The sequence below is a fragment of the Eleutherodactylus coqui genome, chromosome 9 (genome assembly GCF_035609145.1).
Source record: "Eleutherodactylus coqui strain aEleCoq1 chromosome 9, aEleCoq1.hap1, whole genome shotgun sequence".
NCBI lineage: Eukaryota > Metazoa > Chordata > Amphibia > Anura > Eleutherodactylidae > Eleutherodactylus > Eleutherodactylus coqui.
This window is the reverse complement of record NC_089845.1, coordinates 152,025,821-152,049,763: the sequence shown is the minus strand read 5'-3', so window position 1 is coordinate 152,049,763 and position 23,943 is coordinate 152,025,821. Positions and strand designations below refer to the sequence as shown.

The window sequence follows — 23,943 nt, the reverse complement described above, 5'->3', positions numbered from 1 at the left end:
TCTAATTCTTGTACGAACACAGTACATGTCAATGTGCGGTGTCATGCTAGTTGGCCATATGTTGTCCGTTCTAAGTGGTGCCTAAGAATCTTGGGCACAACTTTTTAAACATCTGTGTGCAAGTACCCTCAGGGACACTTTTCCTGAAAAAAAACAAACAGTTCCTAAGTCTCTAGTCAAGTTGACAAAAATTCTTATGTACTTAGTCTTACTCACAAAGGCGAGACAGTGTGCGGTCCGGAAGATACATGGGTCCACATATGGACAGCATCCGTGTGCCGTCCTATTTTCAAAGATTTGTAAACATTGCACGGACTGTTTTTGTCAGTGAAAACGGAACATTCCTCTTCAATGGGAGGTAGCCGAGTGCTTGTACTTGGCTATTTCTGTCAGCCCCTCTGAAATGAGTGGAGTGGCACCGGGCATGCGCGACCGCCACTCCATTCTATCTCCGCCTCACTGTGGGGGATAGATAAACTAGAGTGACGAGAAGAGGGGGCCGCTGATACACTAAGCTATTTTTTCTGCGGGTCGGTAAGATTGCAACAATATCAAAATTCTTAAATTCTATCACTGCATCCACAGTCCTATAACTTTTTTTATTTTTTCCTGGACGGAGCTCTGTGAGGGCTTATTTTTTGCGAGACAAGCTGTAGTTTTTATTGGTAGCATTTTGCGGTACATTCGGCTTTTTTGATCACTTTTATTGCGTTTTATTGGGAGATAAAATGAAAAAAATAAGCATTTTGCCTCAGTTTTTTTTTACGCTTTTTGCCATGCAGGATAAAAAGCATTTTACATTTATTGTACGTGTAATTATGGATACGACAATACTAAATATGTGGGATTTGAATTTAAAAAAAATGTTCTTTATGCTAATATGGGAAAAAGCACAAAAAATGTTTTTTTTTTTACTTTTTTTTTTCATTTTTCTTTTTTTTACATTTTATCTTTTTTTACACTGTTTATGTCCCTGTAGGGGACTTGTACAATAGCACCTATGATCGCTATGATAAGGCATTTCAGGACTTCTGATCTCACGCTATCCCCAAGATGTAAGTGTACGTTCTGTTTCATTAAGTACTTCGCAGCCGGAATGTACATTTACGTCCTGTGGCATTAAGGGGTTAAAGATAGAATCTGGTATGACATTAGGTTTGGCGATACATGAACCTGTATTAAAGGCAACCAATCACAGAAGAGCACTGCTTATTACAATCATTTTGGCACAAGCAAGAGTCTAGAGTTGGACTGACATCAATGCTTGTAGACTGGAGTAGGGGAGTAAGATGCCTGCAGCCATCAGTCAACCCCTCTTCCGTAGCTATAAGCTCAGGTACTCGGGAGGCCGGTGTAGGACCATGTCTGCAGTCCACACCATGTCTGTCCTCTGCGCTCTAACCAGCACTTCCTGAAGTTCTGCCTGAAATCCAGCGACTTGACCGTGATCTATACAACCGTCCAAGGCGGGGTTGGAAAAGTCAGGCTGCATAGTTGGATTGAGGTAACACTCCATCGGGAAGGGGTAGATCACCAGCTGCAGATCGGCCAGATGCAGGGAGCTTTGCAGTAGCGACCTAATGCCCTGACCGGATAAAAAGTTATAGAATATCCCAAGGTAGCGCAGGCTGCGGCAGCGGCGGAGTACTGGGGTCAGCGCCGACAAGGCGGAGTCGGTCAGCTTACATTCCATCACATCCAGATGGAGGAGGGAGGTGGAGGCGCAATCAAGGAGCTGTAGGAAGGGTTGGAGGAGGACATCACACAGGTTGTTTCCACTCAAGTCCAGTTTCTTGAGAGACGAGACATGGCTACTCTGGGAGAGGTAGTACAGGTCAGCGGGGAGGAGATAACAAAAGGCCAACTCCAAGCTCTCCAGCGGGGTCCGCAGTCCCCTGTGATAAGAAGCAGGACACAAAGTTAACATTTTTTAGGATCAAGGGTGCAATGGAGAGAATGTGCAGCCCCTCTGTAAGCCCCCCAAACTAGGTGCAAGCTGGAGAGGAAACATGGAGTACGGACTGTGAAGAGGAGCACTTAGAATAGTGCCCACTATTACATTACAACGTAGAATGTGTCATCTTGTGTGGATAACAGTGGAGACGGCCTAACTTATGCCTGTCCCCGCAATAATAGAATAGTGAGTGCAGCTCTGGAGTATAATACAGGATGTAACTCAGGATCAGTACAGGATAAGTAATGTATGTACACAGTGACTCCACCAGCAGAATAGTTGTAAGGGTTGTGCTGGCTGGGATCTGTTGTACCACATAGGTTTCTAGCAGCATAGCCCCACAGGTGTGGAATGATTAAGCTGGCTGGGTGTGGTGTTCTCCTGCTAGCCAATCACGCCCCGTCTGTTTGCAGTTAAATATCCTCCCTCTGCAAGAGGAAGCTGGTTTCCCTTCACTCTTAGGGTTTGTTGTTTCGCATGCCTGTACATGTTATGTGGATGAACAGTGTTGTGGCCAGATATGAGGGGAGGGATGGATAGCCCTGTTTTGTGTATATGGTGTGAACAGTGTCATGTTCTGTATGTCTGTGCAGGTGGCTAGACATGAGGAGTGAACTGTCCTGTTCTGTGTGGTTGTGTGTCTGGCATGCTAACCCTAGTGTGTTGCTGTGTAATTAGTGTTCTGTGTGCCGGTCTGTTCTGGTTCCATGTATAAAGCCTTTAGGGATAGTCAGGACTGAGGTTCCATCGCAGGACCGCCTTTATTGAGGCGATCGCCTTGCTTATTAGGTAGGGTCCTGCCATTCTCCCTGTAGCTTGGGGTCAGTGGTCTTGCTAGTGTAGAGACTCGCAAGACAAAGAGGAGCCTTGGTCGCAGCCTTAAGTATTTTGGCCAATATACCAATCATACTTTTCTAGATATAACATCTGCTTATGTGTACAGGTATGCATGGCGAATGTGTGTCATCAGTCGGTTCCTGTTTGTGTGGGCCTGGTGTTTGCCCACATGAACATAACAATAGTGAGTACAGCTGTGGAGTATAATACAGACTGTAGCTCAGAATTAGTACAGGATAAGTAATGTATGTACACAGTGACTCCACCAGCAGAATAGTGAGTGCAGCTCTGGAGTATAATATAGGATGTAGCTCAGGATTAGTACAGGATAAGTAATGTATGTACACAGTTACTCCACAAGCAGATTCTCTTTGTGGCTTTGCATGAAATGTGCCTCACCCTGGAGGGTTATCAACTTGTGCTGCTGGTGTGGGCCTTTATACATATCCACCAGCAGAATAGTGAGTGCAGCTCTGGATTATAATGTAGTCCAGTATGTATTTTTACACAGGGACCTCTCTTGTAGATTCATGTTTTATAACCTCCCCGCGGTGACCTGTGCTGATATGTGAGTGGCAGTGATTATATGACATGATCACTGCTCGCACCATATTTACCTGAGCAGCTGTTGTAAGCGTCCAGAGAGCCGTGAAGATCCGAGGTTCAACTCTTTAAGTGCAGAAAGCTGGCAGATCTGGGAGACGAAGTTCTGCAGGTCTTCCTCACCGACTTGTGAGAGGCGCCTTACGTCTATGTTGCTGTAGGGTAACTTCAGGCTCTGCAGGCGACTGAACCGCTTCATGTACGGGAGCAGAGCATTCAGGCCCGGCAGGCCCAAGTTATTAAACCTCAGGTCTATCTGGCGGAGGCTGGCGGGGTTGAGCAGCTCCAGCAGTCCCATAGTGCTCCCCAGAGACAGCTCCTCCGCCCGGATGTCCCTGCACTGCAAACGTAAGGGACCCTGGTTACCAACCAGCAGCGCCTCCCGGAGAACAGCATAGGAAGTGCTGTTCACAAACAGATCTGCTCGCAGCTCCACACAGATGGTGCTGCTATCTGCCACTGAGGAGCGAGCCGCGTACAGGTGTCCTCTCCTGCGCTTCGAGACCTGACCCGTTTCCTCACTTTGCCTTTTGGCGATATCGATGCAGGACTTTGCTAGGGTGACGGTGCGGAACCAGAGACTCATGGTGTCAGGGCCTTGCTCCAGCCCATCTTCATGGATCCCTGTCATGTCCAGAAGTCGCAGCCTCTTCTTCCTGCAAATAAAACAGGACAGTGTTATGATCAGGAAACAGAATGTAGGAGCATGGCGCATCACTACCACATCTATGAGCTCTTACAGGTCCCGAGCTACAGGGTCACCATTGCAGTCCCCACACACAAGTCCTGAGTCACAGGGTTACTACTGTGGTATCCCCCCCCCTTCCCCCACAGGACCCGAGCCACAGAATCAGCATTGTGGTACCCCTCACAGGTCCTGAGTCACCACTGTGGTCCTCTCTCACAGCTCCTGAGCCACAGTGTTAGTACTGTGGTCCTCTCTCACAAGTCGTGAGTCACAGGGTCATCACTGTGGTCCTCTCTCACAAGTCGTGAGTCACAGGGTCATCACTGTGGTCCTCTCTCACAGGTCCTGAACTACAGGGTCATCACTGTGGTCCCTTCTTACAGGTCCTGAGCCACAAGGTCACGATTGTGTTCCCCCTCTCACAGTTTTGGAGCCACAGGGTCACGATTGTGGTCCCTGTCATGGGTCCCAAGCCATAGGGTCACTACTGTCGTCCTTTCTCACAGGTCCCAAGTCACAGGGTCACCACTGTAGTCCCTTCTTACGAGTCCAGAACAACAGGATCACTACTGTGGTCCCCTCTCACATGTCCCAAGCCACAGAGTCACCACTGTGATCCCTTCTTACCGGTTGCAAGCAACAGGGTCACTACTGTGGTCCTCTCTCACAGGTCATGAGTCACAGAGTCATTCCTGTGGTCCCCTCTTACAGGTCCAAAGCCCCAGGGTCACCACTCTGGTCTACTCTCACAGGTCCCAAGCCACAAGGTCACCACTGTGGTCCCTTCTTACGGGTCCTGAGCCACAGGGCCTCGATTTGAAGTTCCTTCTCACGGGTCCCGATCCACAGGGTCCCCAATGTGGTCCCCTCTCACAGGTCCTGAGCCACAGGTTCACGATTGTGGTCGCCCCAGTTCTCACCTCAGCGGTTGCCCCTGCTTCTGCCTGGCTAGCTCCTCCTTTAGGTACGCCATGATGCCCAGTATAATGGTCTGCACACACAACCTGTTGGCTTTTTCAAAGAGCTGGACGGAGCGGTGGTGGCCATCACCCTGCAGAAGCCTCTGGAGACTCAGCACGGAGAACGGCCATCGGTGCACCAAATCCTGCAGCACCAGCGTCTTCTTATCCAGGAAGGCGGCTCTGAACAGCAGTGGGTAGAGCTCCTCCGGGATGAGGGGCAGAGCGCTGCACATGGAGCGGTGATCCGACACCAACCGCCGGCTGCACATAAACGCCAACGACAACATGGCGGATGTGAAGCAAGGACATAACCTGCACAGAGAAGAGACCAAGATAAGAGAACCGCCAGGACGGGGGTCCGAGGGGAGAGAGGGTCTTAGGGGACAGAGACGTTTTAGTATGACCAAAACTTTAGAGAGTGATGGAAGTGGAGTTTTACAGGTGAGATTAAATATTTTAGGGGACAGCAGAGTTATGGGGTGACAGGAGGGTGTTAGTGGTCACTACTAGCACTGCAGGGGTGATTGGAAGCACTTGTAGGGGTGACTGGAGTTTAGGCGTTTTGAGACAGATCGGGGTTTTAGTGGAGATAAGAGGATATTTGAAGGAGACAGCGCAGTTTTAGGGGTGACAGAAGGATATCTGGGGAAACAATGGCGTTTTAGGGATAGCGTATGTCTGTGGGGGACAAGAGTGTTTTAAGAGGGTTTTAGGACTGGGTTTAGTAGAGGAAGATGGGAGTTTGTGCGGGACAGCTGACAATTAGGGGTGACTGTGTTTGAGATAAACAGGAGGGTGTTTAGGGTCACAGTGGAAAATTAGGGGTGACTGGAGGGTGTTTCCAAGAGTGTTTGGGGGTGACAGGAAAGTCATGGGAGGATGTTTCAGGGTGAGCGGAGTTTTAGGGGGGATAGTAGGAGGTTTGGGAGTAACAATTAGTTTTAGGGGCGATGGGAGGATGTTTGGGAGTAACAATGGAGTTTTAGGGGTGATGGGAGGATGTTTGGGAGTAACAATGGAGTTTTAGGGGATATAGTAGGATGTTTGGGAGTAACAATGGGGTTTTAGGGGACATAGTAGGATGTTTGGGAGTAACAATGGGGTTTTAGGGGCGATGGGAGGATGTTTGGGAGTAACAATTAGTTTTAGGGGTGCTGGGAGGATGTTTGGGAGTAACAATAGTGTTTTAGGAGTGATCGGAAGGTGTTTAGGGTGACAGTGGAGAATTATGGGTGACAAGAGGGTGTTTACACATGGTACTGGAGGTTTGGGGGTGAGGATGTTTACAGACAATATTTGGAGAATTAAAGTAGACTAGAAGGTGATTATAATATCAGTAGAATGTTTGAGGATGACGGCAAAGTTTTAAAGTTAATGGGAGGATGTCTGGGGGTTACAGAGGAGTTTTAGGGCCGACGATGTTTATGATAGCCGTGTTCAAGGGGACAGCAAAAAATAATGTGGGGTACTTGAGGGTGAGAGTGGAGTTTCAGGGGTGATGAGAGGGAATTTAAGGTGACGGTGGGTAATGTGGGGTGGCAGCAGGCTGGTAGGTCGGTGCTGCATCTCCGCTTACCTCCACACGGCCTCAGCTCGGTAGATGTTAAGTGGGCTAAAGGACCTGTGATGACATCACACCCATGTGACCAGGGGTGGGAGGAGCCACTACAGAGACTGTTGGTTTTCCCAGCTGCTGCAGACATGCGCGCTCCTCATGTTGTTGTAGCTAGTTGTTTGCGATCCTCGGCGACCCTAAGGCCTCCTTCCCACGGTTGACAAAGGCGCGCTGCTACAAATCGCATGTATATGAAGTCCATGCTTTCCTACGGGTTCCTTCACACCTGCGATGTTTGGTAGCATACAACACCCCGACACAAAAACCTTGCAGGTCCGGCGATCTGCCCGCGACTCGTGAGGTTTTGTAGCCCATGTTTCACTATGGAGCCTTCCTCTCTGTTGAATCGCATGAAAACGCGATTTTCGTGCAATGTGAAGCAACTTTGACAAAAGGAAATCCTTCTGTCAGAGCTATAATCTAAGCCCGAGCAGCAGGGCCTCGGCAATGCTTCTCCTCTTCATGTTCTGCCCGGGGATTGAAAAATCCGCGCCTTCTGGAATCGCTGGCAGTGATTGGCTGACGCTTAGCCAATCACAGCCAGTGCTTGATGAATGGCTGTGATTGAACCCCGAAAATCCTCGCATGTGATGCTACAAAATCGCGGTATTGCGAGAAGACGCAGCAATATCGCACGGACCAGTGATGCGATATCGCTGTGATTTTCTTGCGGCACTGCCGTGTTGCCCATGTGAAGGAGGCCTAAAGGCGAGCTCCATATTTTTCAGCTTCTTTCAGTTGTGTGATATCAATGCCAGTATCAGCTTTGACAGTATCGGCCATCGTGTTCTTTGCCGTTGGATCTTCTTTTGCCGCTGATCTGTCCAAGCATTATAGATTTTTCTAGCGACTTTGCTCGCATTACATGGTCAAAATTCGTGAGTCTGAGTCCGGTCATTGTGTCCTCCAGTGATATATCTGGTCTTATACGATTCAGGACTTCTCTGTTTATTCCTCTTGCTGTCCAGGGCCACGCAGCAGCTTTCACCAGCACCACAGCTCAAATGCATCAATCCTCCCTCTATCAGCTTCCCTCGCAGCCCAGCTCTCACATCCATACATGGCTCTGGGGAACACGGTGGTTTGCACTATTCTGCGTTTAGTTGTTATACCGATATCTCTACTTTTCCAGATTTTGTCCATGTTTAGATATCGCGCTTCGCCCCAATGCTTTCCTACGGTTTATCTCCGGCACAGATTCTCCAGTCTCGTCAATTTTTGAGCCAAGGAAGATGAAGTCTCGCACGCATTCTACGGCCTCGTTGTTGATTTTGATTTGAATTTGGAAAATTCTTTGTAGTTGTCATAATTTTAGTCTTCTCTAAATTTTTGGTCGCTTTCACAGGGGCGACAGCTTTATTGCTGCAAGACAAATCGCAGCGGTGTCACATCTGTGTTCTGTGTGATATTGCTGTGTTTTCTCATGGTGATATTGCGATTTTTTTTTTTTTTTTTTTTTTTTTTTCAGTGCTCTTTTGCTTGTTTTTTCCAAAATTTCTGTTCTCCTAGTTAATATATAATCAAGACTCTTTCGCATTATTTTCAGTATACTCTTAAAAGATTGTCTGTTTTGTACTTGTTCTGATCTGTTAGTTATAAACACCCCTAATTTATTTTTTCACATGGTAACAGACAGGACGTACGGGTAACAGACAGGACACCCTCGAAGTTCTGAGACTTGACCTGGCCTGCTTCCATATTAAGCTATATGTGGGGGACAACTTGAGGCTGGATTCAGAAGAACGTATATCGGCTGGGTTTTCACGCCCAGCCGATATATGTCGTCTCTCTCTGCAGGGGGGAGCCTGGAAGAGCCAGGAGCAATGCTCTGAGCTCCTGCCCCCTCTCCGTCCCTCTGCACTATTTGCAATGGGCAGAGGCAGGATGGGGGTGGGGCTAATTCTGTACCGCCTCCTTCCGTTGCAAATAGTGCAGAGGGGCGGAGAGGAGGCAGAGAGGGGGCGAGAGCTCAGTTCCTGCTCCTGGCTCTTTCATCCTCCCCCCTCCCTGCAGATGAGGACACCGTATTTCGGCTCAGTGTGAAAACCGAGCCGATATACGGTCGTCTGAATCCAGCCTTAAGCACAAGAACACTGAGGAAAAGGGTTGTGCCCGGGAAGAGTGTGGCAACACTCTGAAGAGCATGGATCACTTCTTGTGTCATTGTTCCTTTAATATAGAGGTATACAAGAAGGTAGGGTCATCCATCGGTTGGCCTTGGCTGGCTGACCTCTCCTATGCTGAGTGGTGGTTTTCGCGTGTTCAGAGATCTGGGCGGCAGGGACCGCTGCACTTTACTTTTAGTAAGTCTAGTGATTACGTATTACATGTGGAACGCACAGTGCTGAGCATCAACGCAGCATAAAATGCTCCTACAGGATGAAGTAAGTAGGAACAATCTCGGTGACCTGGTGCTGGTGCGTTCTCTGGAGTTTAAGAGGTTGGGTGAACCTAGGGCAGCCTTCCTTTTGAGGGTGATTTTGCTTTGGGGGTTCCCTAGCCTGGAGAACTCTTTCCTGGAGGGGGGCTGGGTTCTTTCACCCTAGCTTTTGGTTTTTTAGGTTAATAGTTGAGTGAAAGGCTTACGGGACCCGAACGAGGACTGGAGGTTGGAAGTATTGGCTAAATGTTCTGTTATATGTATTTTGTAAAACTGTTTGGTAGGTGTTGGTAGTTGATGGATATAGGGTGTGGGTATAGAGTATAGGGATAGGGTGTGGGCGTAGAGTATAGGGATAGGGTGTGGGCGTAGAGTATAGGGATAGGGTGTGGGCGTAGAGTATAGGGATAGGGTGTGGGCGTAGAGTATAGGGATAGGGTGTGGGCGTAGAGTATAGGGATAGGGTGTGGGCGTAGAGTATAGGGATAGGGTGTGGGCGTAGAGTATAGGGATAGGGTGTGGGCGTAGAGTATAGGGATAGGGTGTGGGCGTAGAGTATAGGGATAGGGTGTGGGCGTAGAGTATAGGGATAGGGTGTGGGCGTAGAGTATAGGGATAGGGTGTGGGCGTAGAGTATAGGGATAGGGTGTGGGCGTAGAGTATAGGGATAGGGTGTGGGCGTAGAGTATAGGGATAGGGTGTGGGCGTAGAGTATAGGGATAGGGTGTGGGCGTAGAGTATAGGGATAGGGTGTGGGTGTAGAGTATAGGGATAGGGTGTGGGTGTAGAGTATAGGGATAGGGTGTGGGTGTAGAGTATAGGGATAGGGTGTGGGTGTAGAGTATAGGGATAGGGTGTGGGTGTAGAGTATAGGGATAGGGTGTGGGTGTAGAGTATAGGGATAGGGTGTGGGTGTAGAGTATAGGGATAGGGTGTGGGTGTAGAGTATAGGGATAGGGTGTGGGTGTAGAGTATAGGGATAGGGTGTGGGTGTAGAGTATAGGGATAGGGTGTGGGTGTAGAGTATAGGGATAGGGTGTGGGTATAGAGTATGCATATGTGTTTTATATGTTATATGACTTAGGCCTCATGTCCACGGGCAAAATATGATTTAAGATCCGCAGCGGATCTCCCGCATGCGGATCCGCATCCCATAGGGATGCATTGACCACCCGCGGGTAGATAAATACCCGCGGATGGTCAATAAAAGGGATTTTTAAAAAAATGGAGCATGAAAAAATCTGGACCATGCTCCATTTTCGTGCGGGTCTCCCGCGGGGACGGCTCCCGCGGGCTTCTATTGAAGCCGTCCCGATCCGCGGGAGACCTAAAATAGGAATTTTAAAGTATTTACCCATCCGGAGCGGACCGGGAAGGTCTTCTCTTCCTCACGGCCGGATCTTTCTTGCTTCGGCTCGGCGGATGTGCCCGACGTGCCGCCGGCGTGACGAATTCATCCGCCGGCCGAAAAAGAAGATCCGGCCGTGAGGAACAGCTGACCTTCCCCGCCCGCTACGGATAGGTAAATTCTTTTAAATTCTTATTTTAAGCGCTCATGTACGCGGGTCATGGAGGGACCCGCTGCAGATTCTACATGTAGAATCCGTAGCGGGCCTGATTTTCCCCGTGGACATGAGGCCTAATGCTTGTTTTTCCTTTCTTAGTAAGTTGGAGTATACGATATATACGTCGGAGGATCCAACACGGGATCATTGGAGACGATTTTCTCTATTTTGAAATATATATCTTGTATTTGATATACTTATTTGGTGTGGATGGGACACATATGGACGGTTATGCGGTGGGATCAGGTTTTCTTCTCTTGGTTATTCTGTAATATTTTGTAAATGTCCTTTTTTGTTTTTGAGTATTGTATTTTGATAGTTTGAGTTGGTATATTATGTTCTTTGCAATTTTCCCATAATTTTTTTAGCATTTGTTATACTTTTTACTTTTATAGTAACAAGATCTACTGTATCACACATGATGGGATTAGATACACAACAAGCAGACAATATTTCACAATAGGTTTAGATAGAGCGGACAGTATCACACATTGGTATAGCAGGCAGTATCATGCGGTGGCATTAGATACACAGTTGGGCTGTGACTGGTATATAGGGCACCTGGTGAAGAGCTTGTATTATCAGTTATAGGTTCCTAGGCTGTAGTACCACTCACAACCAGCAGTGTAGCTCAGGGTCAGGAGGGTTGTCGTGTCTCCTTAAGGAGAACACCCAAAAAGTGTGTGGATACACCTAGGGGGGTGAGTGGGTCAGGGGACGGTATAGTCTCTCCCCAAGGAGAGCACCCAAAAGGGGTGTGGGGTCACCTAGAAGGTGAGTAAGGAGACTTATAAGTCCATGCTAGCTCCTCTGGGTAATTTATGCAAATAAGGAAAATGGAAAAATTCCTCTGCAGCACCACCTATTGGATGGCAGCATTCCTTACAAATCAATATGACTGTCTAACAAGTCTTAATGATTTGGAATAGGTAAGCAAGCCAGTAAACCATACACACATACAGGGTACTGGTGTATCTTGTCTCCACCAGAGTTATGGGTGGAGATATGGGCTGGCCTGGCAGAGCTAGAGGGAATTTCCACAGCTCTGGATTGACTGCCGGATACACACCTCCACCGAGCTGAGCTGCCTCTCGCTGTGCTAATCTACGGCAATTATGTTCGCAGCTCTACCATCATCTTTTTCCCTCCCGGCTACTGTTACTGTTGCAGCCGCTGTACCTTTTTCCCTCCCGACTCCTGTGCTGACAGGCACCCAACCCATGGTCTGCCATCGGCTCCATGCTGCAGCAGCAGGGTCACCAGCAATCACAGTGCCATTGGAGTTCTCAGTGGCCGTGCCAGCAATCAAAAGCAGCGGACCACAGCCAGGACACTCACAGCGGGGACAGCTGATCTGGGGGACTGGAGCGGAGAGTGAAATAGTTGGACGGCCACAGGAAGGAGACTCGCCATAGGGCCGGCTGATGGGGGGACGGGAGCGGCGCAGAGCAAGGAGACTGACCTCAGGGCCGGCTGATCGGGTGGACATGAGCGAACATGGCAGTCCGGCCGTCATATGTGTGAGCTTGTCAGGGGAACGGTGTAGGAGACTGTCGGCGGGGTCGGGAGTGCACACGCTAATGTGCGTGGCGATGTGTTAGCTTGTGAGAGGGATGGGCGCTGAGAGGTGTGCAGCAGCCAATCCGCACATCTGGGGGCGTGACCTGTTACTAAGCCGTGCCAACCCATACATCCAGTGTAGACAAGATACACCAGTACCACATACAGCTGTTTCTGGGTGTTTGCCCCCTCATCAGTGTACAGTAGGTTTTTTGGCTTGGCTGGCAAGAGGCCTGCAACGTGGGCCTCTCATAAGCTGGGGATGACAGGATGCAGTGCCAATCACAGCCAGCAAGGTGCAGAGAAGTTCAGGGTCCATGCTGGGGATAACAGGCTGCAGTACCAATCACAACCAGCAGGGTGCAGAGAAGTTCAGGGTCACTGCTGAGAATAACAGGATGACCGATCACAACCAGCAGTGTGCTGTGTAGCTCAGGGTCAATGCTGGAGATGGCAGGCTGCAATACCAATCACAACCAGCAGGGTGCAGTGTAGCTCAGGGTCAATGCTGGGGATGGCAGGCTGCAATACCAATCACAACCAGCAGTGTATTTCAGGGTCACTGCTGAGGATAACAAGCTGCAATACCAATCACAACCAGCAGGGTGCAGAGAAGTTCAGGGCCACTGCTGGGGATGACAGGCTGCAGTACCAATCACAACCAGCAGTGTGCAGTGTAGCATAGGGTCACTGCTAGGGATGACAAGCTGCAGTACCAATCACAACCAGTAGGGGCGCGGACCAGGAAGTGAGAGCGCAGCTCCCGGGCCGGGGAGACATGGCGTGCGGGGGTCCCGTCCCCTCACAGCCGCTGCTCACAGTGCTGGTGTCGGCCCGGGCCTGGCTGGAGGAGGCGGGGAGCGGCCGGGACGCCGTACACCTACAGCTCAGTGTGGAGCCTGAGAAAGCTGGAGACTTTCGCCTGTCCGTGCGGAGAGGCCAGTCGGCGGCCCGGGGTCCGGCGGGAACGGTGAGCAGAGCGGACACGTCCCCCTGCGCCCCGCACACTGACTGCTCACTGCCAGCGCCCCCTGTATTCCCATTACTAGTGGTATGACCTGCGCCATGACGTACTCAGTGACCCCCTGTCACGTGATACACTTACCTTGTCACGTGATCTGCTGCTTACATATCAAGCCCCTCCAGCTTATATACAAGTCACGTGGTATCTGCCCTGTATACAATATGAGGGTTATTGTACCTCTTGGGATGATTTCCTCCTCCTCTGTTGGTAGAATATGGCGCCCCGTGTCCGGGCCGCGTGCTGGGGCTCATTCACACGGGCGGCAGTGAAGACTCATGGCCCTGCGGGTTTTTCTCTTTCCGTACATAAATACTCAACATATTTGTGCGTGCAAAAAAAAAAAACGCAAGAAAGCCCGTTTTTTTCTTGCACGTTTCATGTGTATCCGCTGCGTATCTGCGCAGTCCCGTCCATTCTGGTCCATAACACGGAGTAAACGGGACGGGCTGCGCAATTTTTCACGTGACTCGAAAATCATGTGAAAAATACCCAGATGTGAATGAACCGATATGAAGTCAATAAGTTCTCTGCGCTCCGTGTTACGCGTGTAAAAAAACACGCATGTAACGTAGAGCGTATGTACGCCCGTCTGCATGAGCCCTTCTTGTACTCGCTGTGTGACTATTCGCGGGTTCCGTGATGGCTGCGACCGAATCCCCAAACGGAAACCTTCACTTCTATGACTCAGACACAACTTTGGCGCACGTTTTACAAGGGTCCGTTAGTTGTATAGAATAACGGTTGACTGCGCTATTCTGTACTCAAGCAGAAACCTTGTAAACCGTGCGCCAAAGATGTTTCCAATCCACAATACAAGCGAACGGGTCCTTCTGTTTCCGTTCGGGGATTCGGATTGCAGCGCTGTTTTCAGCCGCCATCACGGACCCTGCGAGCGGCGTCGCACAGCGAGTACAAGGACGTCCCTCAGGGTGTTCACACGGGATGTCTGACTGATAGAATCGCGCCCAGATTTCGCTCGTGTAAAGGACCAATGGATTTAAATTATTTAATTCAGATGCGCAATTTTTTTTCTCGGATCGATAATGCGAGATAATAATGGCCGCGTCTCCGACTTCAGGGGGATTTTGCTTAAAAAAAAAATCCCTCAGCATTTTCTACGGGAGCCGAAAATATCTTATTGCACTTCAGGAGCGTCACACAGCGATAAAATCGCTCAATTTTCGTGCAATGCTATAGTAAAAAAGCAGAATTATGAAACCCATGATTTTCCACGGTTTCCTTCACGTTCGCGATGTTTTCACTCGTGATGTTGTGAGAAAAAAAATTGGCGGCGCGCTCAATCTTTCTGCGATGCGCAATTTTATTATCGCCATGTTTCCCTATGAAACTTCTATTGCCTTTCACGATAAAAAAATCGCGAGATTTTATCGCGGGCGGCAGCGATGTGAGGTTATTCTTAAGAAAAAGTATCGCCGACGCTCAAAAATTTGTGCATTTTCTGTGCGATGTGATTAAAAAAAAAAAATTTACACTAATGAAACCACCTGCGATTTTCGTGCACCTGTAAACGGCGCGCTGCTGAGATGCGTGGAAAGTGGTTTTTTTGCACAAAACGCGGCGCTCTGTATGTACAGGTTTGGGAAAACTAAGACTAAGACTTCCCCACCTCAGAGGCCTCTGGGGGGCGCTCTGCTGCTCCAGATGAGACGAAATTCAGACAAAAGCCGTTTCAGACGATGTGCGCCATTTATGGAAAAAACTTTTAGTAAAAAACTTGCCAATAGGTGGCGCTGTAGCTATGTTAATAACGCTACAAATGTTCAGTTTCTTTCCCCCTGGTTTTCAACAACGCTCTTCATTCGCAAAACCATGTTTTCTACCGCTGAATGCGGTGAGTCAGCCTTAATCACTATAACTTGTCAACGGTTGCAGGTCTGTCACGATAGACCCGGTCTGCTACAGCGCCACCTATCTGCAATTTTTTTTAACTAACATTTTTTCTGTATGAATGGCGATCGCATCGCCTGCAGCGGCCGTTGTCTACGTTTCATTTCATTTGGAGCAGCAGAGCGCCCTCCAGAGGCCTCTGAGGTGGGGAAGTTTAGTTTGGCTAACCCTATATGTATACGTGTGTGTGTGTACACAGAATCCAGGGGTGTTCTGGTGAGCGCAGTGTTCACGGGGTGTCGCCATCTTCCTGCTCCTCTGGGGTCACATCTGGTTATCAAAGATAAAGCCAACAGCATTCACAAGAAATAATCTCCCAAACCCTCCTGCGACTCCTCCGGTCCCCCTCCCCCCTGTAGTCTCCTGGTTCCATTGTTGATCCCCTTCCGTCTTGCGCTTCATTTTCTTCACACGTCTATGACTGTCATATCCTGAGTTCTAAAGAAACTGTCTCCTGGCCCGTCCTGTGCCGCCCACCACCGCCCCGTCTCCAGGCCCGTCCTGTGCCGCCAACCACCGCCCCGTCTGCTGGCCCGTCCTGTGGCCCTGTCTCCTGGCCCGTCCTGTGGCCCTGTCTACCACCGCCCCGTCTCCTGGCCCGTCCTGTGGCCCTGTCTACCACCGCCCCGTCTCCTGGCCCGTCTTGTGGCCCTGTCTACTACCGCCCCGTCTCCTGGCCCGTCCTGTGGCCCTGTCTACCACCGCCCCGTCTCCTGGCCCGTCCTGTGGCCCTGTCTACTACCGCCCCGTCTCCTGGCCCGTCCTGTGGCCCTGTCTACCACCGCCCCGTCTCCTGGCCCGTCCTGTGGCCCTGTCTACCACCCTGTCTCCTGGCCCTTTCTGTGCCACCAACTATCGTCCCGTCTCCAATCTCCTTCCATCTCCAAACTCCCAGTCCAAACGCCTGGTCTACTCTCTCCTAATAAGCTGTCTCTCTGATAACCCTCTTCTTGACCCCTGAGGGTACCTCTTTACACTGATGACCCCCAATTACACACTTCTTTCTATGATGTCTCACCCCCGCTACTACAAACCCCCAGAGATCGTCCGCTGTTTCTAAGGGTATTTTAACAGGGGCCAACTCGGCCAAGAAATCACTCGAACAAGGGACTTTAAGCGCCAGCCGTCCTCTGTAAGCACCGGACCCAACAAGGTGCGAGAAATTGCTCAGTAGTCCTAGTTGCTTTGTTTCAGCTACCAGTGACCAAGGTCTCACTCAGTCTAAACAGGCAGTTGCTCCTTTGTGTACGACTGCCTGTTCACCGGGAATGAAGGCGGGCGACTAGAAGAGATCTCCGTCCCTCTCCACCGCCATTCACTGAATGACTCTCACCTCTGTGTTAAAGCAGACCGTCGGGAGTATAATGGCGGACAGTCGTCTTGTGCACCCAAACATCATGTCCTCTCTGACGCCGTCTGCCATCTATTAACAACCTAATCCTAATACGTCCATATAAGCCTGTGCTGCCATAACGTCTCGGCAGCCCGCTGACTTGGGGTCATATTTGACTTTTCTTACTCCTGTATATTCGGTCTCCTGCTCCCTCATATCCCCCGCAGCTCGCACATCACCAGAATCCGCCCTTTTCTTACTACGCTATTTCCCCGAAAGTAAGACGGGGTCTTATATTATGTTTTGCTCCAAAAGATTTTATTTATTTATGTACAGCTGCCTGGATATTATTTAAATTGCTTGTTTATTAACTGTAACTAGGGCTTATTTTTGGAGTAGGGCTTATAGTTCAAGCATCCTCAAAAATCCTGAAAAATCATACTAGGGCTTATTTTTAGGGAAACAGGGTAGTATCGTTGCCCTGATCCATTCACATACAGAGCTACACTCACAAAGCTCGTGCTGCAGTCACATACAGAGCTGCGCTCGTGCTCCGGTCACATACGGAGCTGCGCTCGTGCTCCGGTCACATACGGAGCTGCGCTCGTGCTCCGGTCACATACGGAGCTGCGCTCGTGCTCCGGTCACATACGGAGCTGCGCTCGTGCTCCGGTCACATACGGAGCTGCGCTCGTGCTCCGGTCACATACGGAGCTGCGCTCGTGCTCTGGTCACATACGGAGCTGCGCTCATGCTCCAGTTTTATTAAGGGGCCCCTCCATGACTTTCTTTGTCCTTCAGCTCATTGGGGACTTCCATCTGAGAGACATCTTCTACGAGATGAAGACCCCCCGATGCCACGAGCTCGCAGTGCTGGAGAAGCCCTCCCGCGTCATGACATTTCAATTCGATGATGAACGGGAAGCACAAAAATGGTGGACGGTGGTGAGCAGCTCCCAGCGGGAGGCCAGAAAAGGTGAGCTCTTGGGGGCTGGTCCTTGTGGGGGAGGGGCTCCCCATCTATTTTGCCCACTATCCCATATATTGGGAGGGTGTTTGGAGCCGATTATTTTGTTCGCTCCGACCTGGCGTACTGATAATGGGGGCTGCGTCACGGATCGGTCATGTGGGGGTACCTGCACCTCATTGTTACTGCTGTTTCCTTTAGTTGCACAATCTCAGCTGGATGTTTTGGGATTGAAGCTCCCGCTGGCTGAGATCCGCCAATCACCGGACGCCATTGGGTTTCAGTCGCCATCTACAGAAGCTGAACTGCTGTTGACGCCAACAGACCTGAGCACAAAAGGTGAGTGCAGCGTTCCCTCCGCCATCATACTGATATACAGATGTAGCAGAGCCGACCGTTCCCTACAGCGTCCTTTTACACAGCAGCCATGATCGCTCAATGAATGCAGGCGGAGTGGACATCACGCCGGCCACCTGCCTGCCTCCATTCACAGTGAACAGGCAGTCGTCCATAGATGAACGACGACCTGTTTACACAAGCCGGCCGCTCAAACTGAACAGCGAGCGATTAATGTTTTTCGCTTATCGTCCGCCATTCAGTTGCTGGCAGCGTTTACACTGAATGATCATTCAGGTTCCCACGATCCAGCGAGAATCTGAATGACTATCGTCCTTTGTAAAAGGGCCCTTACAGATAACACAATGATAATGTAGCAGATGTGACCTGCAGTCCTGTGTAACACCACACATGATCCGGGGGCACCGTTCTTGTTACAGAGGACTTAGCGGTGTGGCTCAGCAGATCTATTGAAGCCGGAGATCAGAAAATGGCGGCACAGTACGCCACGAATCTTGCTAAGCAGAAGGTTCCACTCCAGATCCAGCTAAAACCACTTTGCTATCCGAAAACCGAGATCTGGTGAGTCATGTGACTGTCATTGACCGCTACCGCGTGTGATGTCGGGGACAGGACTGACCTCTTTATTCTCTCGGCAGTATGAAGGTCGGGGTGGAGGACGCTTCGGCATCCGTCAACATCTCCACATATGTGAATGCTCACACTACGATCGCCGCTCTGAAGCAGCAGGTGAGAGAAGCCCCGCCCCCTCTGTAGTCGCTTTAGGGTATAGGATTGTCACTGATGGAACCAGAGGGGAGGAATGGGATGTGGATGGCGGCTTGGTTCTGATTATTCCACAAGGTGTATGCTGCAAAGTTTAGGGGCTTTCTGGTTAGAATTTAGGCTGCATGCTGTCTCAGTAATGGGGTCTAAGGGTCCAACAGTCACCAACCAGTGACGTACGGCATCTAGGGGCAGAGCGAAGGGTCAGCTTATTTCCAGCTCTCCAGATCCTGAACATGTTCAAGATGGAGCTCAAATCACACCCCTCCCAATGCACTTCACTGCCACCACTGACCTGTTGTGGCAGGTAGGTCAGTTATTAACACACTTCGGGGTTATGGATCGCTTAATGCATCAAGAAACTGACTAAATAAAGTTTAAAGCTTAATTCAGCGCTCCAATAAAACATACTAAAGGAGATATTTATAAAAAGGGTGAGGAGCTACAAATACACACAGAACAGTATGAAAATAAAAATGAGTGAAATAATAGAAAATGCCAGTCTATGAAGTTGTTTCACATAGTCCTGGGGCGAGGAGCGCGCGGAACGGGGGACAGGCCGGCATTTAGATGTCACTCCTGGGTCTGACGAGGGGGGTAAGAGCTTTGTTTAGTTTTAAAGCCCCTCTAGGTTCCGCCTATGCTGCACTTATCTTCTGGATGGACACCTAATTTATTATTTCAGACGTATTTCCTTAGGAGGCACTCCAATAGGTAAGCTATAGCCACCGTGTTTCATATCATGAATTTACATACAATTCGATATCAAACATGATATGCGACGGATGATGAGCTTTGCTGATATGTGATTCTGGGGGTTCCGCGGTTCGCACAGTGACAGGAGTGCATGGTTTCAAGAATATAATTGTTAAGCTGGGACCTTCGAATGACCGGTTATTAATTTTTTTTTGTTCCAGTGGTGGGAAATTGCAGTCAGCAAGTCTAGAGAATGTGTATTGGAGGGGCAGGGAGAAAATGAGATCTCCTGCAAATGGCTAATTTCATTATAACTATAACAATAGACTTCCTGTCAAAAGGAGTAAATGGGATCTACGACCCCTCCATTACAGATGTGAGAGGTAGTTGAATGAATACTGACGAGCTCTGCTTGGCAGGAAAGGCACTTAAACATCTGCCTAAATCAACTCCACTTTTCCCAGATCAGAAAGGTGACAGATACCAGGGAAGAATAGCTGACATGCAAAGATGGCTGGATAATCTATCAAGCATTGTATGATCACACATACCCCTACAGACTCTGCTGCACTGCATTGTAGGAGATGTGCTGTTTACTTCTTCTCCTGACACAGTATTAACAAATTGGTTGTAAATGCAGCTCTGGGTGCGACTGGAGCAGAAGACAGAGCTAAATGTCTCTGTGAATGTCTCTGCAGATTTTCCATGAGTATCAGTTCCACCCCAGCATCCAGCGCTGGATTATCGGCCAGTGTCTCTGCTCAGATGACCGGACAGTCGCCTCTTATGGGATCGTGAAAGATGGAGATACTGCGTTCCTCTACCTGCTGGGGGCAAAGCAGGCGAAACTGACTGCACAAGACCCGTATACAAGTAACATCTACCAGCCCTTTCCCCTGCTGGCTTCTGGCGGGGACGAGCGCCCCAAGTATAGCACCATGCCAAGTAGGCCAAATCCAAAGAATGGCGGTGAGTTACCAACCGGGGTTGTCCAGTTGTAAACTGCTGATGGCCTATTCTCAGCATAGATCATTAATCGTAGATCGGGGGGGTGAGTCAAGAACCTCTACCAATCACCTGTTCTCTGGGCCGATGCAGGAAGTAGACAGCTCTTTTCCCACTGCAATGGCCAGGCTTGGTATTGCAGGTCAAATTCACATTTATTTTAATAAGAACGTGGCTTGCAATACCAGGTTTGGTCATAGCATTGGGAATGGAGCTGTCTGCTTCCTGGATTAATCAGCTCAGTGCATGGGAGCACCAGCCCGGCAACGGACCCCTGCTGATCTGCCATGGATGTCCTATCCTGAGGATAGACCATTAATAGTTTACAACTGGAAAATCCCTTTAATGTCCGCTGTGCTACTCTGGTTTCCCCAAATAGCCCTATGGGGAGTTATCATGGCTGCTAAAACATATGAGATACCAAAGCAACCTTTCTTCTGTCTGGGCCCTTCTTCCTCTGACTCCTCCTCACCCATGCCCACCTTCTGCCCTGCCCTCTCATCCGCCCCTCTCTCTGCCCCTCCTCTCTTCTGCACCCTATATATTTTCCTGCAGTTTTTCCCGGCTGCAGCTGTAATTAAAACTGAAGTTGGAGAAGTTAGCTACTTCCTCCCTCGCTGGGGGCGTCATGTAGCTGCTCTTCCCAGAATTCCTTTACATGATAAAAAAAAAAAAGTGCTAACTTTGTAGTCTAGGTGAGGTGAAGGCGGTGCTCCGCTGCCAGGGAGAACTAACTAAGGGCGGAGGAGTGCCAGCAGCGGAGTATTCCAGTTAGCATAATATGTGAATGAGCCTGAAGCAGGGAGTCATGTGACTGCCTGTGGTGGCGTCCCGCACGTGGCATCGGGAATCTTAATTCATATCCGATTTTTGTGAAATGTATTCTTTTCTAGTTTCGCAAGCAGAGAAGTTGGAGCCGCCGCAGCTCCGCCTGCACCTGGGGTTCCCGTCTCCTAACCTGAACCAGAAGCACCAGGTCCCCCCTGCACCCCCCTCCCCTGCTCAGGTGGGTACCATATCAGCTAGATGTCTGAGGATATACCCAATGACAAGGGCGCCCCCTGCCTGTACTGCTCCCTCTCATGTCATGTTTTCCCCCTGTGCAGCCCGGTTGGGCCTGTCCTCAGTGCACCTTCATCAATAAACCCACCCGTCCCGGCTGTGAGATGTGCAGCTCTGACCGCCCTGCCGACTACAAAGTGCCAGAGGAGTATAAGCCGGACGACGTGGAGCGGCGGAGGCTGCAGCTGGAGAAGGACAGCTATCAGCAGTACAAGAAGGTAAGCTGTTCCCCTCTGTCATCAGCCATTCTGCTTGTGGTGACATCTCTGCAGTTCTGTTCAGTTCCTGCATGTGTTTCAGGAATATGTTGACTCTTTAAATCGGCGCAGTAGTGTGAACATTCCATCAGGTTATACGTGGGATCAGGGGTTTAGGAACTGAGCTCCCATAATGCACTGCATGCTTCTGATCTGCATGTTGTGGGAAAAGATGCCAGAGTATTGTAGCGTACCACACCCACAATGCAATACAGCAGAGCATGCTCAGTGCAGATCTGGTGGATTGGAATTGTGCATGCAGGAGTCAGAAATCGTTACGTCTTTGGTCGCTTGGCTGCCGATGGCAGACGCTGTCTGTGGTAAACCAATGGAGCTGCCCGGTGCTGGTTCGTCACCCTGACCTGTCACTTACAATCAAGCTCCGCTATTTAATCTCTGAAGTGCTCAGAACACAGGCGGACACTGTTTCCTATGTGGCTGACACCTCACTTGCCCCTTCCCCCTCCGGCCCACCATAATGCTAAGACTTCCTCCTATACATGCACGCTCAGCCGACAGCTATTTCTCCCAACTAAACCCTAAACATGCATGCTCAACTCAGCTACCACTATTCCTCCCGACTCCACCATGTACGTGCACGCTCAGCACAGCCAATAGCTATACCTTCTGACTCCACCATGTACGTGCACGCTCAGCACAGCCAATAGCTATACCTCCCGACTCCACCAAGTACGTGCACGCTCAGCACAGCCAATAGCTATACCTCCCGACTCCACCAAGTACGTGCACGCTCAGCACAGCCAATAGCTATACCTCCCGACTCCACCAAGTACGTGCACGCTCAGCACAGCCAATAGCTATACCTCCCGACTCCACCATGTACGGGCACGCTCAGCACAGCCAATAGCTATACCTTCCGACTCCACCATGTACGTGCACGCTCAGCACAGCCAATAGCTATACCTTCCGACTCCACCAAGTACGTGCACGCTCAGCACAGCCAATAGCTATACCTTCCGACTCCACCATGTACGTGCACGCTCAGCACAGCCAATAGCTATACCTTCCGACTCCACCATGTTACGTGCACGCTCAGCACAGCCAATAGCTATGCCTTCCAACTCCACCATGTAAGTGCACACTCAGCACAGCCAATAGCTATACCTCCCGACTCCACCATGTACGTGCACGCTCAGCACAGCTAATAGCTATACCTCCTGACTCCACCATGTACGTGCACGCTCAGCACAGCCAATAGCTATACCTCCTGACTCCACCATGTACGTGCACACTCAGCACAGCCAATAGCTTTACCTCCCGACTCCACCATGTACGTACACGCTCAGCACAGCCAATAGCTTTACCTCCCGACTCCACCATGTACGTGCACGCTCAGCACAGCCAATAGCTTTACCTCCCGACTCCACCATGTACGTGCACGCTCAGCACAGCCAATAGCTTTACCTCCCGACTCCACCATGTACGTGCACGCTTAGCACAGCCAATAACTATAGCATCTGACTCCACCATGTACGTGCATGCTCAGCACAGCCAATACCTATAGCATCCAACTCCACTATGTACATGCACGCTCAGCACAGCCAATAGCTATAGCATCCGACTCCACCATGTACGTGCATGCTCAGCACAGCCAATAGCTATACCTTCCGACTCCACCATGTACGTGCACGCTCAGCACAGCCAATAGCTATTCCTCCTGACTCCACCATGTACGTGCACGCTCAGCACAGCCAATAGCTATTCCTCCTGACTCCACCATGTACGTGCACGCTCAGCACAGCCAATTGCTATTCCTCCTGACTCCACCATGTACGTGCACGCTCAGCACAGCCAATGGCTATTCCTCCTGACTCCACCATATACGTGCACGCTCAGCACAGCCAATGGCTATTCCTCCTGACTCCACCATGTACGTGCACGCTCAGCACAGCCAATAGCTATTCCTCCTGACTCCACCATGTACGTGCACGCTCAGCACAGCCAATAGCTATTCCTCCTGACTCCACCATGTACGTGCACGCTCAGCACAGCCAATAGCTATTCCTCCTGACTCCACCATGTACGTGCACGCTCAGCACAGCCAATAGCTATTCCTCCTGACTCCACCATGTACGTGCACGCTCAGCACAGCCAATGGCTATTCCTCCTGACTCCACCATGTACGTGCACGCTCAGCACAGCCAATGGCTATTCCTCCTGACTCCACCATGTACGTGCACGCTCAGCACAGCCAATGGCTATTCCTCCTGACTCCACCATATACGTGCACGCTCAGCACAGCCAATGGCTATTCCTCCTGACTCCACCATGTACGTGCACGCTCAGCACAGCCAATAGCTATTCCTCCTGACTCCACCATGTACGTGCACGCTCAGCACAGCCAATAGCTATTCCTCTCGACTCCACCATGCATGCTCGGCACA

At 50.1% G+C, this 23,943-nt stretch overlaps 2 protein-coding genes across 2 annotated transcripts in view; one reads left to right on the top strand and one right to left on the bottom strand.

The window, feature by feature from the left end:
• Positions 1 to 1,156: 1,156 nt before the first annotated feature.
• Positions 1,157 to 6,694, bottom strand: LRRC14 (leucine rich repeat containing 14). Its single transcript, XM_066578665.1, has 4 exons — positions 6,621 to 6,694; positions 5,003 to 5,356; positions 3,409 to 4,050; positions 1,157 to 1,895 (listed from the first exon to the last, which is right to left on the bottom strand). The coding sequence occupies exons 2-4, from the start codon at positions 5,329 to 5,331 to the stop codon at positions 1,325 to 1,327; spliced, it is 1,542 nt and encodes a 513-aa protein (XP_066434762.1). The 5' UTR covers positions 5,332 to 5,356; positions 6,621 to 6,694; the 3' UTR covers positions 1,157 to 1,324.
• Positions 6,695 to 12,876: 6,182 nt separating this feature from the next.
• Positions 12,877 to 23,943, top strand: part of SHARPIN (SHANK associated RH domain interactor) — a 54,480-nt gene continuing 43,413 nt past the window's right edge. The window contains exons 1-8 of the mRNA XM_066578664.1: positions 12,877 to 13,134; positions 17,231 to 17,405; positions 17,598 to 17,735; positions 18,173 to 18,314; positions 18,392 to 18,482; positions 19,913 to 20,183; positions 21,113 to 21,225; positions 21,326 to 21,499. Of these exons, the coding sequence (XP_066434761.1) occupies positions 12,943 to 13,134; positions 17,231 to 17,405; positions 17,598 to 17,735; positions 18,173 to 18,314; positions 18,392 to 18,482; positions 19,913 to 20,183; positions 21,113 to 21,225; positions 21,326 to 21,499 (1,296 nt within the window). The 5' untranslated portion in view covers positions 12,877 to 12,942. The remainder of the gene's footprint in view (positions 13,135 to 17,230; positions 17,406 to 17,597; positions 17,736 to 18,172; positions 18,315 to 18,391; positions 18,483 to 19,912; positions 20,184 to 21,112; positions 21,226 to 21,325; positions 21,500 to 23,943) is intronic.